The sequence below is a fragment of the Lissotriton helveticus genome, chromosome 5_1, assembly GCF_964261635.1.
Source record: "Lissotriton helveticus chromosome 5_1, aLisHel1.1, whole genome shotgun sequence".
Lineage (NCBI taxonomy): Eukaryota > Metazoa > Chordata > Amphibia > Caudata > Salamandridae > Lissotriton > Lissotriton helveticus.
This window is the reverse complement of record NC_136065.1, coordinates 17,613,799-17,631,351: the sequence shown is the minus strand read 5'-3', so window position 1 is coordinate 17,631,351 and position 17,553 is coordinate 17,613,799. Positions and strand designations below refer to the sequence as shown.

General features: G+C 50.6%; 1 protein-coding gene across 7 annotated transcripts in view; it reads left to right on the top strand.

The window, feature by feature from the left end:
• Positions 1-16,876, top strand: part of COL11A2 (collagen type XI alpha 2 chain) — a 363,078-nt gene extending 346,202 nt beyond the window's left edge. For all 7 annotated transcript variants that reach the window (XM_078641597.1, XM_078641592.1, XM_078641591.1 and 4 more), the window contains 7 exons: positions 1,102-1,137; positions 1,706-1,759; positions 2,358-2,622; positions 2,731-2,843; positions 4,045-4,113; positions 5,751-5,984; positions 15,869-16,876. In XM_078641597.1, coding sequence (XP_078497723.1) covers positions 1,102-1,137; positions 1,706-1,759; positions 2,358-2,622; positions 2,731-2,843; positions 4,045-4,113; positions 5,751-5,984; positions 15,869-16,015 — 918 coding nt within the window. In that variant the 3' untranslated portion in view covers positions 16,016-16,876. The remainder of the gene's footprint in view (positions 1-1,101; positions 1,138-1,705; positions 1,760-2,357; positions 2,623-2,730; positions 2,844-4,044; positions 4,114-5,750; positions 5,985-15,868) is intronic.
• The last annotated feature ends 677 nt before the right edge of the window (positions 16,877-17,553 follow it).

The following is a 17,553-nucleotide window of genomic DNA, read 5'->3' as shown; positions in this document are numbered from 1 at the left end:
TCTCTACCACCTACTCTATCATGCCTCCACTTTCTCTGCTAGTTTATCCTAACAATTCCTAGTCATTTCGACCCTTCTCTGTCCCCAATTTCTTAGCAATCTTTTGACGTGCTCCCTTCACAACCGTCCCTCCCCTCATATTGTATTCTGCTACACATTTCTCCCAGACTCCTTGCTTTCTGCATCCCTTGTTCCCAAAACCCCATGTCTTACCTGTTTGTGCACTTCTTTTGTTTAGCACAGACCTCAACCCTTCTGTTCCTCTCTTCCCTGTCCCTGCCTCACTCCCTTGTTAGTCCCTTTGTCTGTCCTGTCTTCTCTCATCTCTCCCAGTACATTGCATTTCTTGCTTCCTTAGAATCTCACACACCCCATATTGCTCTAAAGCTTCCTTTTCCTGACTTCATCTATCAAATACACCCTTACTTTACTCATCCATTGTCGTCACTGTCCCTCTGTTGTCTTCTTTCACCATCTCCCACGTGCAGGGTGACCACTTCTCTCCGGGTCACTACCGACACTGTTTCCTGTCCTGGATATCTTTGTGCTCTCCTAATGCATTTTGGATACACACCGGAAATCTGTGTTTTGTCGGTGAAAAGTTCAGGACTGGAGACAGTGTCTGTAATAACCTAGGGCCCGATTCACAAAGGTAAAGTTGGACCAACAGTGTAAGTTTGTGACTTTCAGCATTCACAGGTTACAAGTAGTATCTTTACGTACACACTCGAGACGGAGTTTCCGCACTCAGATGAAATTTAAGCACTCAAAATCGAATCATCACCTGAGTACAGATATTCCACTCCGCACCCGGAGTGAATCTCCGCACCTGGAGTGAATTCTCCATACTCGGGGTGCAATCTCCTCAGTCGGGACCGAGATCCGCCCTCAGTGTGGAGATTCTGCCCTGAGTGCAGATATTAACATACTACTCGTAACTTACCTTTGTGAATACCGAAAAGTAGTAAAGTTAGACGTTTGTTCTAAACTTAGACCAAAAAATCTAACTTAACCTTTGTAAATCAGGCCCTTTGAGTGAGGGGTTCCCCATACTTGTGTGCTTCTCGCTTCAAAGCGTAACTCTTATTTCTCTTCTTTTAGGGTGGTCCAGGTCCAAAAGGTGCTAAAGGAATCTCAGTAAGTAGATGACCTGTCAGGCGGCCTTCCTGCGTACACTCTGTGTTAGAATGGCAGATATTGGGAGTCACTGGAGCAGACGTTACAGCGGGTGATGGGACACAGTGATATTGAGCATCAAGGCTGGGTAGACTTGTTGTCAAAGTGGATGTTAGTTCTTCACATCAATGATGCTGTAGTCAGTGTTGTAGTGTCAGTGGTTTGTGTGTGTACGCAGTGTATGTCTCCTCGTTTGTTCTGTGTGTGTGTGACTGCATGCCGATGATGCTCGTCTTTAAGCTGACATTAGAGCAAGCATTGTGCCTCACAGATGGCTGTCTTTTCCATAAGTGGCATCTCAAAGCATGGCATCAGGTATTCTGTGGTTTACGTCATCAAGTACACACGTTGTGCAGAAGAGGAGACCGTTGGATCTTTCACCAGGCGAGGGAAGCTCTTCGTAGCCAAAAAAGTAGATCCTGCGTGCATGTATGATGTGTTGCTGATGCTTGATGGTGTCTCAAACTAACGTGAGGTTGGTAATGCACTAGGGTCCATATAAACCATTCTTTTTTCATTCTTGTTTTAGGGTCAGGCTGGTCCCAAGGGAGAGAAGGGTATCCAGGGGCCTGCAGGACCTCCGGTGAGTTGATCGCACTTTGGTCTGCTGCCATCATTGCTCGTGAGCTGCAGTTCCCGCCTTGAAGCGAGAGGATTGCAAAACTATGCCGGGTCCTCCTTTGCCTTGAAATCCTGGTCTGAGGGAGAAGCCAGGAAGAGATGCCCCCTCGTATGGGCTTGGAGCTTTAGCAGTTTTGGGGGGTGGAATTGGGGAGGTTCTCTGGAGAAAAAGTGGTCTAGTGATATAGTGGACAAATTCAACAGCATGTGGCTTAGCCTCGTTGATAAGGTGAGATGTAAACTATTGGTAAAGATGGCGGAAATGTGATAATTGTGGCTTATCTTGGGGAGGGCTTCTGGTCCAGCGACTGAGCCAGAATGTGGCCGAGAGGCCAGATTCGACCAGATGTCTATGGTTAAGTTGTGAGATGGAAAAGAGAGAATCTAGTTATCCTCTGGCTACTGCAATTTGTGAGGTGTTTAGAAACCTATACCACAGTACATTTTCCCAAATTGAAAGCTTCAAATTTACATGTAGACCCAGGTGTCCTTTCTCTGAGGGCCATACCATCATTGACATTGCTGCAAAGGCAGAAGGTTAACGTAATGCTCTCTCTCAGGGTCCTCCTGGCGAAGTCATCCAGCCGCTGCCCATTCAGATGCCCAGGAAGAACAAGCGATCCATCGATGCCAGCCAGATGATGGGCGACGAGGCCATGGTCTCCGATGCCGCCATGGACTACTCCGACGGCATGGAGGAGATCTTTGGCTCCCTCAACTCTCTGAAGCTGGAAATCGAACAAATGAAACACCCAATGGGCACCCAAGACAACCCGGCCCGGACGTGCCAAGACCTACATCTCTGCCACCCAGAGCTGCCCGATGGTACGTCCCACTGCACGGCGGTCCACCGCAGTCTACTTTCATACAACGGTGCCCAGTGCATGCGACGAGTGTCATTTCTAGTATTAACACTGTACTTTCTACTTCCAGGTGAATACTGGATCGACCCCAACCAGGGCTGCTCGCGAGACTCCTTCAAAGTGTACTGTAACTTCACAGCGGGCGGAGAGACCTGCCTCTTCCCCACCAGATCCACTGAGGTGGTGAGTAACCGGAAGAGTGTCAACCAAGTCTGCGATCTGCAGTGTGTGTTACAAAATATCTTATTCTGCCCCTTGAAACAGACATGGCTGCTCATCACACCCGCCCACTCCCTGCCCCTCTTTGCCACACCCCCTTCATGGTCTCCAGCTCTGCCCTGCCTTCCCCAGTTCACTGCTCCCTTGTTGCTGTCCCAGATCTTTTTCTGTTCATTTACTGTTTCTGTTGTAGGTTTTTAAAGCATTCAGTGCCATCTTCATAAAAAATATGTTCTGATCTCAGTCCCAAGGCTCCTCCCACCCAGCCTCTTACCGCCTGTAAGTCGCTGGCACTCTGCTAGTAATGTCTGTCTGTCTCTGCCTCTTCATCCTCCTCTTCTCCCTCCATTCTGCACACATCCAGACTCCTGTGTCCCTCTTCACAGCCCTTGCGATTCATCCCCAGCCCTTTACTGGGGGCTCATTTATGGACCAACCCACCATGTGAAGCCTCGCTCAGTGCACCCCAGCGTTCACCCTGCTCTCCACAAGGCAATTTCAGGTGCCATTGGATGAGATAATTCCAAGATGCCCCCACTCCTGTTTGGGTACCCTGAAATTGTCACCTCCACCCATACTCTCCGCGCATCCTTGGCACTCGGTTACAATGAATTTCATGGAGTGTGCTTAACCACATCCATGCTCAGGACGGCTCCCGGCCGTCATGAGTCACAGTAGGCTTGCGCTCATGAGGGCCGGGAGCCGCCCAAACGTTGCCGCTCTGCCCACGCGCAGTTAATTCCTCGCCTGTGCGGGAGAATTAATCAGTGGGCGGAGTTCGGATGGCACCTGTCCGTCATGAGCACACGCCTACTGTGACTCATGATGGCCGGGAGCCGTCCTAGGTACCACGCCCAGCCCCGCCGCCCCTCGGCACAATTTGCCGCACGACGAAGGGGTTAAAGCATCAAATAACGACACCTTGGTTGTTCCACTCTCCCAGGGATCTCAGCCCACAGTCAAACCCCCATCCTCACCCAGCGGCTGTACAGGCCCACCTAGGAGTCCATCAACGGACAACCGGCCCAAAAACCGAGCCCCAGGGCCCCTCACCTGAGAAAATGCTGCCACTGGGTGGGTGGAGGCGTGCCTGGAAGGTCCAGGTGTGGAAGCCCTCAGGGATCACGATGAACCCCTAACGTCATCTCTGCTCTTCGTCTTACAGGTCAGGATGTCCGCCTGGAATACCGAGAAACAAGACACGTGGTTCAGTGAATTCAAAGATGGAAACAAGGTAAGGCTGCCGTCCCTCGCATTATTCTCTGTAACAAAGCATTTTGAGATACTTTATCCCCAAACTGTGAGCTTCGTAACACCCATTCGTGTTGTAACTGTGGGGCCTACCTTGGTACAGGAGAGCGGGGGCTTCGATTCTTGTAAGAATTAAGAATGTGAGGTACACCCCAGTTTGTTCACTGTTTTTTGTTGTGGAGAGAAGGGGTCTCATGTCCATGATTCAGCTCATCTTCTCCTCAGTCTGTATCTGGACATATAATTATACTTTTAGACCTGTCATCAGCATTTGACACGGTCTCACACCCCATCCTGATGAACAGACTAAGTAGAATTGGAATTCAAGGGAATTCGCTGGCCTGGATCAAATCATCTCAGGCTGTAGTTCTTTCTCGGAGACTCCAGACCGCTCAAATAAGGGGTGTCGCAGGACTCCGCCCTAAGCCCTATGCTTTTCAATGTCTAGCTTGAGCCTCTGGCCAATCTGGGTGAAGAGCAGAGTCTGAAGATAATTTCATACCCTGATAATACACAGCTGAGGCTTTCTTTCTGGGATGGAGCCCCTGACGCCTGTAAGTCCTTCAAGACTGCTTCAAAGCAGTTGGTGACTGAATGGGCGCAAGCCACCTCAAACTAATTTTGGAGAAAATGTAGGTGTTTTTTTTCCCGGCATAAGTACGATCCCTGACCCTCTGAGCTGTTGGCCGTCTGAGTTGGGGACTTCCCCAGCCCCATCGGCCTGCATTAGGAATTTGGGCATCAGTTTCCACTCAGCCCTTTCATTTGAACCGCAGGTCAAAGCTGTCTCGGCTAGCTGTTTTTCTACTTTGAAATCTCTGTGAAGGATGCTCCTCTTGGTACCTGACACTTCCCATAAGACTGTGTCCCATGCTTGTGTCACCCCCAAATTGTACCATGCCAGCCATCTGTACCTGGGATTGCCTGCGTACCTTCTGGAACTATTGCAGATTATTCCGAATGCCGCTGTTCGCCTCTTTCTCAAGGCCCGATCGGCACTTGGTGTCTGCACATCTTCGCCAGCTTCACCAGCTCCCAGTGAGCAGTCGCAACAAATTCAATGTGCTCATTTTCGCTTATGGATCCTTGGAGAACAAGGGACCTTTGCACTTGAGATGCAGACTTGAGCTCTACCACCAGAGCAGATCCCTCAGGCCTCACTCCCAGAGGCTCCTGCTGACCGAGAATCCACAGGACCAGACGCGGTGGGAGGTCCTACACCTTCTTGGTGGCTTTGCTTTAGAATACTCCTCCAGCCAGCCTTCGCCTTGTGCCCTCAGAAAGGATCTTCAGGAAAAGCTACAGGCCCACCTGTTTAATGCTTAGGTCCCTTCCGTTTTCTTAGGGCAGTTGTGCTGTTAGCTCCCGAACGCTCCTCAACAGCAGCCGCGTGCTTTTTAAATGCCTTTGTATTATGTATTGAATGTGTATTGTATTTGTATGTGGTACTCTTGAGAGGGAGTGTACCTCATGCTCCCTCAATGCTCCGTTGACCACCTCACCCTGGGTCACTTATATCAGGATGTGCGTTGAGAGGGAGTGACCCTCATGTTACCTCCGTTCTCCGTTGACCGCCTCACACTAGGGTCACTCATCAAAGTTCTCTTTTCCCTTCTCCAGTTCTCCTACATGGATTCCAACAGCAACCCCATCGGCGTGGTCCAGTTCACCTTCCTGCGCCTGCTCAGTGTGTCTGCGCGCCAGAACTTCACATACCACTGCCACCGCTCTGTGGTGTGGCACAGCGTGCCCTCCAACAGCCACGAGAAAGCCGTGCACTTCATGGGAGCCAACGAGGAGGACATCTCCTTTGAGAACAACCCTTATATCAAGGCCATCGTGGACGGCTGCGCGGTGAGTGTCGCTCTCTGGGGTCTGCGGGGATCTAGGTGGGGGAGCGCCCCTAAATCCAGGTAGAGGAGGTCTGCAGGTACTCTGGGTGGAGGGAGAGCCCCTAAAGTCAGGTAGAGGAGGTCTGCAGGTACTCTGGGTGGAGGGAGAGCCCCTAAAGCCAGGCAGAGGAGGTCTGTAGGGACTCTGGGTTGAGGGAGAGCCCCTAAAGCCAGGCAGAGGAGTTCTGCAGGGGCTCTGGGTGGAGGGAGAGCCCCTAAAGTCAGGTAGAGGAGGTCTGCAGGGGCTCTGGGTGGAAGGAGAGCCCCTAAAGTCAGGTAGAGGAGGTCTAAAGAGTCTCTGGGTGGAGGGAGAGCCCCTAAAGCCAGGCAGAGGAGGTCTGCAGGGTCTCTGGGTGGAGGGAGAGCCCCTAAAACCAGGCAGAGGAGGTCTGCAGGGGCTCTGGGTGGAGGGAGAGCCCCTAAAGCCAGGCAGAGGAGGTCTGCAGGGGCTCTGGGTGGAGGGAGCCCCCCTAAAGCCAGGCTGAGGAGGTCTGAAGGGGCTCTGGTGGAGGGAGAGCCCCTAAAAGCAGGCAGAGGAGGTGTGCAGGGGCTCTGGGTGGAGGGAGAGCCCCTAAAGCCAGGTAGAGGAGGTCTGCAGGGGCTCTGAGTGGAGGGAGAGCCCCTAAAGTCAGGCAGAGGAGGTCTGCAGGGGCTCTGGGTGGAGGGAGAGCCCCTAAAGTCAGGTAGAGGAGGTCTGCAGGGGCTCTGGGTGGAGGGAGAGCCCCTAAAGCCAGGCAGAGGAGGTCTGTAGGGACTCTGGGTGGAGGGAGAGCCCCTAAAGCCAGGCAGAGGAGGTCTGCAGGGGCTCTGGGTGGAGGGAGCCCCCTAAAGCCAGGCAGAGGAGGTCTGCAGGGGCTCTGGGTGGAGGGAGAGCCCCTAAAGAAAGGTAAAGGAGGTCTGCAGGGGCTTTGGGTGGATGGAGCGCCCCTAAAGCCAGGCAGAGGAGGTCTGCAGGGGCTCTGGGTGGAGAGGCAGCCCCCCTAAAGCCAGGCAGAGGAGGTCTGCAGGGGCTCTGGGTGGGGAGAGTCCCCCTAAAGCCAGGCAGAAGAGGTCTGCAGGGGCTCTGGGTGGAGGGAGAGCCCCTAAAGTCAGGTAGAGGAGGTCTGCAGGGGCTCTGGGTGGAGGGAGAGCCCCTAAAGCCAGGCAGAGGAGGTCAGCAGGGGCTCTGGGTGGAGGGAGAGCCCCTAAAGTCAGGTAGAGGAGGTCTGCAGGGGCTCTGGGTGGAGGGAACGCCCCTAAAGCCAAGCAGAGGAGGTCTGCAGGGGCTCTGGGTGGAGGGAGAGCCCCTAAAGTCAGGTAGAGGAGGTCTGCGGGGTCTCTGGGTGGAGGGAGAGCCCCTAAAGCCAGGCAGAGGAGGTCTGCAGGGGCTCTGGGTGGAGGGAGAGCCCCTAAAGTCAGGTAGAGGAGGTCTGCAGGGACCCTGGGTGGAGGGAGAGCCCCTAAAGTCAGGTAGAGGAGGTCTGCAGGGACTCTGGGTGGAGGGAGAGCCCCTAAAACCAGGCAGAGGAGGTCTGCAGGGGCTCTGGGTGGAGGGAGAGCCCCTAAAGCCAGGCAGAGGAGGTCTGCAGGGGCTCTGGGTGGAGGGAGCCCCCCTAAAGCCAGGCAGAGGAGGTCTGCAGGGGCTCTGGGTGGAGGGAGAGCCCCTAAAACCAGGCAGAGGAGGTCTGCAGGGGCTCTGGGTAGAGGGAGAGCCCCTAAAGCCAGGTAGAGGAGGTCTGCAGGGACTCTGGGTGGAGGGAGAGCCCCTAAAGCCAGGCAGAGGAGGTCGGCAGGGGCTCTGGGTGGAGGGAGCCCCCCTAAAGCCAGGCAGAGGAGGTCTGCAGGGGCTCTGGGTCGAGGGAGCCCCCCTAAAGCCAGGTAGAGGAGGTCTGCAGGGTCTCTGGGTGGAGAGAGAGCCCCTAAAGCCAGGCAGAGGAGGTCTGCGATGCTCTGGGTGGAAGGAGCCCCCCTAAAGCCAGGCAGAGGAGGTCTGCAGGGGCTAGGGTGGAGGGAGCCCCCCTAAAGCCAGGCAGAGGAGGTCTGCAGGGGCTCTGGGTGGAGGGAGCCCCCCTAAGGCCAAGCAGAGGAGGTCTGCAGGGTCTCTGGGCGGAGTGAGCCCCCCTAAAGCCAGGCAGAGGAGGTCTGCAGGGTCTCTGGGTGGAGGGAGCCCCCCTAAAGCCAGGCAGAGGAGGTCTGCAGGGGCTCTGGGTGGAGGGAGAGCCCCTAAAGCCAGGCAGAGGAGGTCTGCAGGGGCTCTGGGTGGAGGGAGCCCCCCTAAAGCCAGGCAGAGGAGGTCTGCAGGGGCTTTGGGTGGATGGAGCGCCCCTAAAGCCAGGCAGAGGAGGTCTGCAGGGGCTCTGGGTGGAGGGAGAGCCCCTAAAGTCAGGTAGAGGAGGTCTGCAGGGACTCTGGGTGGAGGGAGAGCCCCTAAAGTCAGGTAGAGGAGGTCTGCAGGGGCTCTGGGTGGAGGGAAAGCCCCTAAAGCCAGGCTGGGGAGGTCTGCAGGGGCTCTGGGTGGAGGGAGAGCCCCTAAAGTCAGGTAGAGGAGGTCTGCAGGGGCTCTGGGTGGAGGGAACGCCCCTAAAGTCAGGTAGAGGTGGTCTGCAGGGTCTCTGGGTGGAGGGAGAGCCCCTAAAGGCAGGTAGAGGAGGTCTGCAGGGGCTCTGGGTAGAGGGAACGCCCCTAAAGCCAGGCAGAGGAAGTCTGCAGGGACTCTGGGTGGAGGGAAAGCCCCTAAAGCCAGGCTGGGGAGGTCTGCAGGGGCTCTGGGTGGAGGGAGAGCCCCTAAAGTCAGGTAGAGGAGGTCTGCAGGGGCTCTGGGTGGAGGGAACGCCCCTAAAGCCAGGCAGAGGAGGTCTGCAAGGGCTCTGGGTGGAGGGAACGCCCCTAAAGCCAGGCAGAGGAGGTCTGCAGGGACTCTGGATGGAGGGAGAGCCCCTAAAGCCAGGCAGAGGAGGCCCCTAAAGCCAGGCAGAGGAGGTCTGCAGGGGCTCTGGGTGGAGGGAGAGCCCCTAAAGCCAGACAGAGGAGGTCTGCAGGGGCTCTGGGTGGAGGGAGAGCCCCTAAAGTCAGGTGGAGGAGGTCTGCAGGGGCTCTGGGTGGAGGGAGCTCCCCTAAAGTCAGGCAGAGGAGGTCTGCAGGGGCTCTGGGTGGAGGGAGCCCCCCTAAAGTCAGGCAGAGGAGGTCTGCAGGGGCTCTGGGTGGGGAGAGTCCCCCTAAAGCCAGGCAGAGGAGGTCTGCAGGGGCTCTGGGTGGAGGGAGAGCCCCTAAAGCCAGGCAGAGGAGGTCTGCAGGGGCTCTGGGTGGAGGGAGCCCCCCTAAAGGCAGGCAGAGGAGGTCTGCAGGGACTCTGGGTGGAGGGAGAGCCCCTAAAGCCAGGCAGAGGAGGTCTGCAGGGACTCTGGGTGGAGGGAGAGCCCCTTAAGTCAGGTAGAGGAGGCCTGCAGGGACTCTGGGTGGAGGGAGAGCCCCTACAGTCAGGTAGAGGAGGTCTGCAGAGGCTCTGGGTGGAGGGAGCTCCCCTAAAGTCAGGCAGAGGAGGTCTGCAGGGGCTCTGGGTGGAGGGAGCCCCCTGAAGCCAGGCAGAGGAGGTCTGCAGGGACTCTGGGTGGAGGGAGCGCCCCTAAAGCCAGGCAGAGGAGGTCTGCAGGGACTCTGGGTGGAGGGAGCCCCCCTAAAGCCAGGCAGAGGAGGTCTGGAGGGGCTCTGGGTGAAGAGAGTCCTCCTAAAGCCAGGCAGAGGAGGTCAGCAGGGGCTCTGGGTGGAGGGAGAGCCCCTAAAGCCAGGCAGAGGAGGTCTGCAGGGGCTCTGGGTGGAGGGAGCCCCCTAAAGCCAGGCAGAGGAGGTCTGCAGGGGCTCTGAGTGGAGGGAACCCCCTAAAGCCAGGCAGAGGAGATCTGCAGGGGCTCTGGGTGGAGGGAGCCCCCCTAAAGCAAGGCAGAGGAGGTCTGCAGGGGCTCTGGGTGGAGGGAGAGCCCCTAAAGCCAGGCAGAGGAGGTCTGCAGGGGCTCTGGGTGGAGGGAGAGCCCCTAAAGCCAGGCAGAGGAGGTCTGCAGGGACTCTGGGTGAAGGGAGAGCCCCTAAAACCAGGCAGAGGAGGTCTGCAGGGGCTCTGGGTGGAGGGAGAGCCCCTAAAGTCAGGTAGAGGAGGTCTGCAGGGGCTCTGGGTGGAGGGAGAGCCCCTAAAGTCAGGTAGAGGAGGTCTGCAGGGGCTCTTGGTGGAGGGAGCGCCCCTAAAACCAGGTAGAGGAGGTCTGCAGGGGCTCTGGGTGGAGGGAGCCCCCCTAAAGCCAGGCAGAGGAGGTCTGCAGGGACTCTGGGTGGAGGGAGCCCCCCTAAAGCCAGGCAGAGGAGGTCTGCAGGGGCTAGGGTGGAGGGAGCCCCCCTAAAGCCAGGCAGAGGAGGTCTGCAGGGGTTAGGGTGGAGTGAGCACCCCTAAAGCCAGGCAGAGGAGGTCTTGGGGGCTCTGGTTGGAGTGAGCCCCTCTAAAGCCAGGCAGAGGAGGTGAAGTCAGTGGTCTGTTTGGTGGTGCCCACCGGATAGGTTGGTGGGCGGGAGAGCACAAAGAGTGGGTGGAATGGTAGGAGTGCACACGGTTTGGTGGGAGTAGAGCACAAAGTGGGATGGCCAAGGAGGGCGGGGTGCAGGATGAGCACTTAAGGTGGAGACTCAACAGTGAGCGATTTATAGATGACACAAAGAAATGATGGAAGAGATTGGGTACAAAAGATGAATGACCAAGAATTAAATGACGCACAGAAGTGCACATCACATGACAGTACACAGAAAAAACATCTTATTTTAATCGGAACCAGAAAATGCAGATTCTGTCCTAATAGTATACATGAAGTGCATATGAAGCCCCTAAAACTACACAGGAAGGGTGCATTATTCACCGAATACTACACAGGAAGGGCGCATTATTCACCGAATACTACACAGAAAGGACGCATTATTATCATAATACTACACAGGGAGGGCGCATTATTCACCGAATACTACACAGAAAGGGCGCATTATTCACCGAATTCTACACAGAAAGGGCGCATTATTCACCGAATACTACACAGAAAGGGCACATTATTCACCGAATACTACACAGAAAGGACACATTATTATCATAATACTACACAGTAAGGGCGCATTATTCACCGAATACTACACAGAAAGGACACATTATTATCATAATACTACACAGAAAGGGCGCATTATTCACCAAATACTACACAGAAAGGACGCATTATTATCATAATACTACACAGAAAGGACGCATTATTATCATAATACTACACAGGAAGGGCGCATTATTCACCGAATACTACACAGAAAGGACGCATTATTATCATAATACTACACAGAAAGGGCGCATTATTCACCAAATACTACACAGAAAGGATGCATTATTCACCAAATACTACACAGGAAGGGCGCATTATTCACCGAATACTACACAGAAATGATGCATTATTCACCGAGTACTACACAGAAAGGGTGCATTATTCACCAAATACTACACAGAAAGGGCGCATTATTCACTGAATACTACACAGAGTGGGCACATTATTCACCAAATACTACACAGGAAGGGCGCATTATTCACCGAATACTACACAGAAATGATGCATTATTCACCGAGTACTACACAGAAAGGGCGCATTATTCACCAAATACTACACAGAAAGGGCGCATTATTCACCGAATACTACACAGAAAGGGCGCATTATTCACCAAATACTACACAGAAAGGATGCATTATTCACCAAATACTACACAGGAAGGGCGCATTAGTCGCCGAATACTACATAGGAAGGGCGCATTAGTCACCAAATACTACACAGGAAGGGCACATTATTCACCAAATACTACACAGAAAGGGCGCATTATTCACCGAATACTACACAGGAAGGGCGCATTATTCACAGAATACTACACAGAAAGGGCGCATTATTCACCAAATACTACACAGGAAGGGCGAATTATTCACAGAATACCACACAGAAAGGGCGCATTATTCACTGAATACTACACAGGAAGGGCGCATTATTCACCGAATACTACACAGGAAGGGCACATTATTCACCAAATACTACACAGGAAGAGCGCATTATTCACCGAATACTACACAGAAAGGGCGCATTATTTACCGAATACTACACAGAAATGATGCATTATTCACCGAGTACTACACAGAAAGGGCGCATTATTCACCAAATACTACACAGAAAGGGCGCATTATTCACCAAATACTACACAGAAAGGGCGCATTATTCACCAAATACTACACAGAAAGGATGCATCATTCACCAAATACTACACAGGAAGGGCGCATTAGTCACCGAATACTACACAGGAAGGGCGCATTAGTCACCGAATACTACACAGGAAGGGCACATTATTCACCAAATACTACACAGAAAGGGCGCATTATTCACCGAATACTACACAGGAAGGGCACATTATTCACCAAATACTACACAGAAAGGGCGCATTATTCACCAAATACTACACAGGAAGGGCGCATTATTCACAGAATACTACACAGAAAGGGCGCATTATTCACCAAATACTACACAGGAAGGGCGCATTATTCACAGAATACTACACAGAAAGGGTGCATTATTCACTGATTACTACACAGGAAGGGCGCATTATTCACCGAATACTACACAGGAAGGGCACATTATTCACCAAATACTACACAGAAAGGGCGCATTATTCACCGAATACTACACAGGAAGGGCACATTATTCACCGAATACTACACAGGGAGGGCGCATTATTCACCGAATACTACACAGAAAGGGAGCATTATTCACTGAATACTACACAGAAAGGGCGCATTATTCACCGAATACTACACAGAAAGGGCACATTATTCACCAAATACTACACAGAAAGGGCGCATTATTCACCAAATGCTACACAGGAAGGGCGCATTAGTCACCGAATACTACACAGGAAGGGCGCATTATTCACTGAATACTACACTGGAAGGGCGCATTATTCACCAAATACTACACAGGAAGTACGTATTATTCGCCGAATACTACACAGGAAGGGCGCATTATTCACCGAATACTACACAGAAAGGGCGCATTATTCACTGAATACTACACAGAAAGGGCGCATTATTCACCGAATACTACACAGGAAGGGCACATTATTCACCAAATACTACACAGAAAGGGCGCATTATTCACCAAATACTACACAGGAAGGGCGCATTAGTCACCGAATACTACACAGGAAGGGCGCATTATTCACTGAATACTACACAGAAAGGGCGCATTATTCACCGAATACTACACAGGAAGGGCACATTATTCACCAAATACTACACAGAAAGGGCGCATTATTCACAGAATACTACACAGAAAGGGCGCATTATTCACTGAATACTACACAGGAAGGGCACATTATTCACCAAATGCTACACAGAAAGGGCGCATTATTCACCAAATACTACACAGGAAGGGCACATTATTCACCAAATACTACACAGGAAGGGCGCATTATTCACCAAATACTACACAGGAAGGGCGCATTATTCACCAAATACTACACAGGAAGTACGTATTATTCACCGAATACTACACAGGAAGGGCGCATTATTCACCGAATACTACACAGAAAGGGCGCATTATTCACTGAATTCTACACAGAAAGGGCACATTATTCCCCAAATACTACACAGAAAGGGCACATTATTCACCGAATACTACACAGGAAGGGCACATTATTCACCGAATACTACACAGGAAGGGCACATTATTCACCGAATACTACACAGGAAGGGCACATTATTCACTGAATACTACACAGAAAGGGCGCATTATTCACCGAATACTACACAGGAAGGGCGCATTATTCACCGAATACTACACAGGAAGGGCACATTATTCACCGAATACTACACAGAAAGGGCGCATTATTCACCGAATACTGCACAGAAGGGCGCATTAGTCACCGAATACTACACAGGAAGGGTGGATTAGTCACCGAATACTACACAGAAAGGGCGCATTATTCACCGAATACTACACAGGAAGGGCGCATTATTCACCGAATACTACACAGGAAGGGCGCATTATTTCTTTGACGGTATACAGGAGGTATATATTATGTGCCTGGAAATGCCCATGATTTCCCTGATAGTACACAGCAAGTGTGACTTATTCCCCTAGATTTATTCTCAAAGTGCACTTTATTTCTATGTTATTTCAGGGGAACAGCAGATTATCTGATGGTATACAGGAATTGGACATTATTCAGCTGATACTGTTTATAAATGCACAACATTACCCTGATAATGCACAGGAAGTGCTGAATATTTCCCTAATGCTACAGAAAGCTATACATGATGTCCCTGATAGGGAGCGGGAAGTGCACATTAATCACCCAAAACTAAACATTAATGCACATTTTTCACCCGATAGTAAACAGGAAGCAAACATTGTACACCTGGTGGTAAAAAGGAAGTGGACATTGTACACCTGGTAGTATGCAGGAAGCGAATATTATACACCTGGTAGTAAAAAGGAAGTGGACATTGTACACCTGTAGTAAACAGGAAGCTGACATTTTACACCTGGGGGTAAAAAGGAAGTGGACATTGTTCACCTGGTTGTATGCAGGAAGCTGACATTTTACACCTGGTAGTAAAAAGGAAGTGGACATTGTACACCTGTAGTAAACAGGAAGCTGACATTTTACACCTGGTAGTAAAAAGGAAGTGGACATTGTTCACCTGGTAGTATGCAGTAAGCGACTATTATACACCTGGTAGTAAGAAGGAAGTGGACATTGTACACCTGTAGTAAACAGGAAGCTAACATTTTACACCGTGTAGTAAAAAGGAAGTGGACATTGTTCACCTGGTAGTATGCAGCAAGCGAATATTATACACCTGGTAGTAAAAAGGAAGTGGACATTGTACACCTGGTAGTATGCAGGAAGCGAATATTATACACCTGGTAGTAAAAAGGAAGTGGACATTGTACACCTGTAGTAAACAGGAAGCTGACATTTTACACCTGGTGGTAAAAAGGAAGTGGACATTGTTCACCTGGTTGTATGCAGGAAGCTGACATTTTACACCTGGTAGTAAAAAGGAAGTGGACATTGTACACCTGTAGTAAACAGGAAGCTGACATTTTACACCTGGTAGTAAAAAGGAAGTGGACATTGTTCACCTGGTAGTATGCAGTAAGCGAATATTGTACACCTGGTAGTAAAAAGGAAGTGGACATTGTACACCTGTAGTAAACAGGAAGCTGACATTTTACACCTGGTAGTAAAAAGGAAGTGGACATTGTTCACCTGGTAGTATGCAGTAAGCGACTATTATACACCTGGTAGTAAGAAGGAAGTGGACATTGTACACCTGTAGTAAACAGGAAGCTGACATTTTACACCTGGTAGTAAAAAGGAAGTGGACATTGTTCACCTGGTAGTATGCAGCAAGCGAATATTATACACCTGGTAGTAAAAAGGAAGTGGACATTGTACACCTGGTAGTAAGCTAGAACTGCACATTAGTTTGATGACAGCACACTTGAAGAAGACCTTACTTTTTGATTAAACACATGAAGGGTATATTATTACTCGGAGAGTATAAGGAGGCGAATCACATCCATTATAATGTAGAAGGTCAGGTCACTCCTGTCATGGTCTCCTTCTCTCAGCAGACGAGTCGGCTGACTCCAGTTGGTGGTTGTTCTTCTTGTAAAACCCAGACTTGAGTGCAAGACATGGCAACGACTGTTGTAGATACACAGGCGTGCTTCGCTGAGCGTTAATATGTTCTCGTCATGCTGTGTCTGCATCCTTACTTATGTGTACTTTTCCATTTCTCTCAACTCCCCACAGATGAGGAAGGGCTACGACAAGACGGTGCTGGAGGTGAACACGCCCCGGGTAGACCAGCTCCCTGTAACGGACGCTATGTTCATGGACTTTGGAGAACCCAACCAGAAGTTTGGCTTTGAAGTGGGACCTGTTTGCTTCCTTGGCTAGACCGCCCCCACTACCTCTCTCTACCACCCCCTCTCTCCCTGTCCGCACGGAAGTTCATCTCCAGAGTCACCCCCAGACGAGCCAATGAGAGACTTCACCCTATCGCCAATGAGAGACTTCACCCTATCGTCTAGACAAGAAGGAAAAGCCACAACTAAAAAAGGACCACGAGAAGGCGAATCCAGAAGGGACCAAAAAACACCTTTTACCTCGACTTCCCTCCCGCCGTCGGGCCTAAGTAATATCCTCTCTCCACAAGGAACCAAAGACACGTACTCTGGAAAAACTTGCTTTTTTACAGAATAAATATATGTTTTAAGATATATTATTACCAAAGAGGAGTCGCTGACCCTATTGGACCCTATTGGACGAAAACCCTTTCCCAAAATAACTGGAATTTAGAGAACCTCAGACACTGATCCAACGTTTCCCACAGTCGTGTTCTACTCACACTATGCCCCGCGCGTACACCTCTCCTTCCCTCTGCCAGAGGTTTAAATTATGTCTAAAGATATATTTAAAAAAGGAAAAACAAAAAAAAAATCAACACAACACAGGGAGACTTTTCAGTTATTTTTTGTTTTGTTTTTAAGTTAATGGTTTTATTTAACTCCTGAAATTGATTCTGGCCCTTAAGCACAATGAATTTAGGCTGACAACTCATAAAATGAACCAAAAAGGAGAACAAAGTCTGTGAAAAGAAATTTCTTTATGGTGCTCGGAGAAAAAATATTTACAGTCAACAAAACTTTTTTTTATTTTATAAAAAAAAGAGACACAAACTCTACCAGGTGCTGAGTGTTATTTTGTAATGTTTGTAAGTATGTTTTATTCGTATTGTAATATATAATCTATAATTTTGCTGCCTTGTTTGTTTGTGTTTTGGGATTTTTCTATAACAAAATTGAGGGTTTTCTGTATAGTTTTGCATATGTCACCCCTCTGTCCAATATCACCCCTTCTCGTTGTCCTGTTTGCACTGGGATATCACTTTCTGTTTCTGCCATTCCCACTGTCCTTTTTCTTTCGTTCTTTGCACATTCCTAGACTTTTGGGTACTTCTTCCACTCTGCTCTGCTCTTTTTTTAACATTTTAGTCTTTGTGTCATGAATAATTTACAGATTTACAGGCCAAGTGGCAAACCAAAAAGAGGCATGTGCAATATATAGGTCAGGCAGAGGCAGGGGGCGTGACTCGCGATGTCGTCTAGTGGGAACAAAGTCAATGTCTGACCTGTTCCGGTTATTCTCTCTGACCGTTCTTTCTCTGTAACCGGAAGTGACTGGAGAGGAGGAGAGGGCGACAGGAAGTCATGCTGGCTTTCATCTACTAGAGTTGTCATAGAAAACACTCAAACCGGAATAATCTGAATTGTTTTGAAGTTAATAGCTAATAGAGTTATGCTTAGAAGCCTCCATTACCTGGTTGCAATGTAGATCCACTGTGTCTCCCCCAGGATGAGCTCTCACACCACAGGTGTTTAGGTTCCTCTAGCATCTGAGCAATTTCCCAACTCTCTGAAGAACAGCCAAGAATA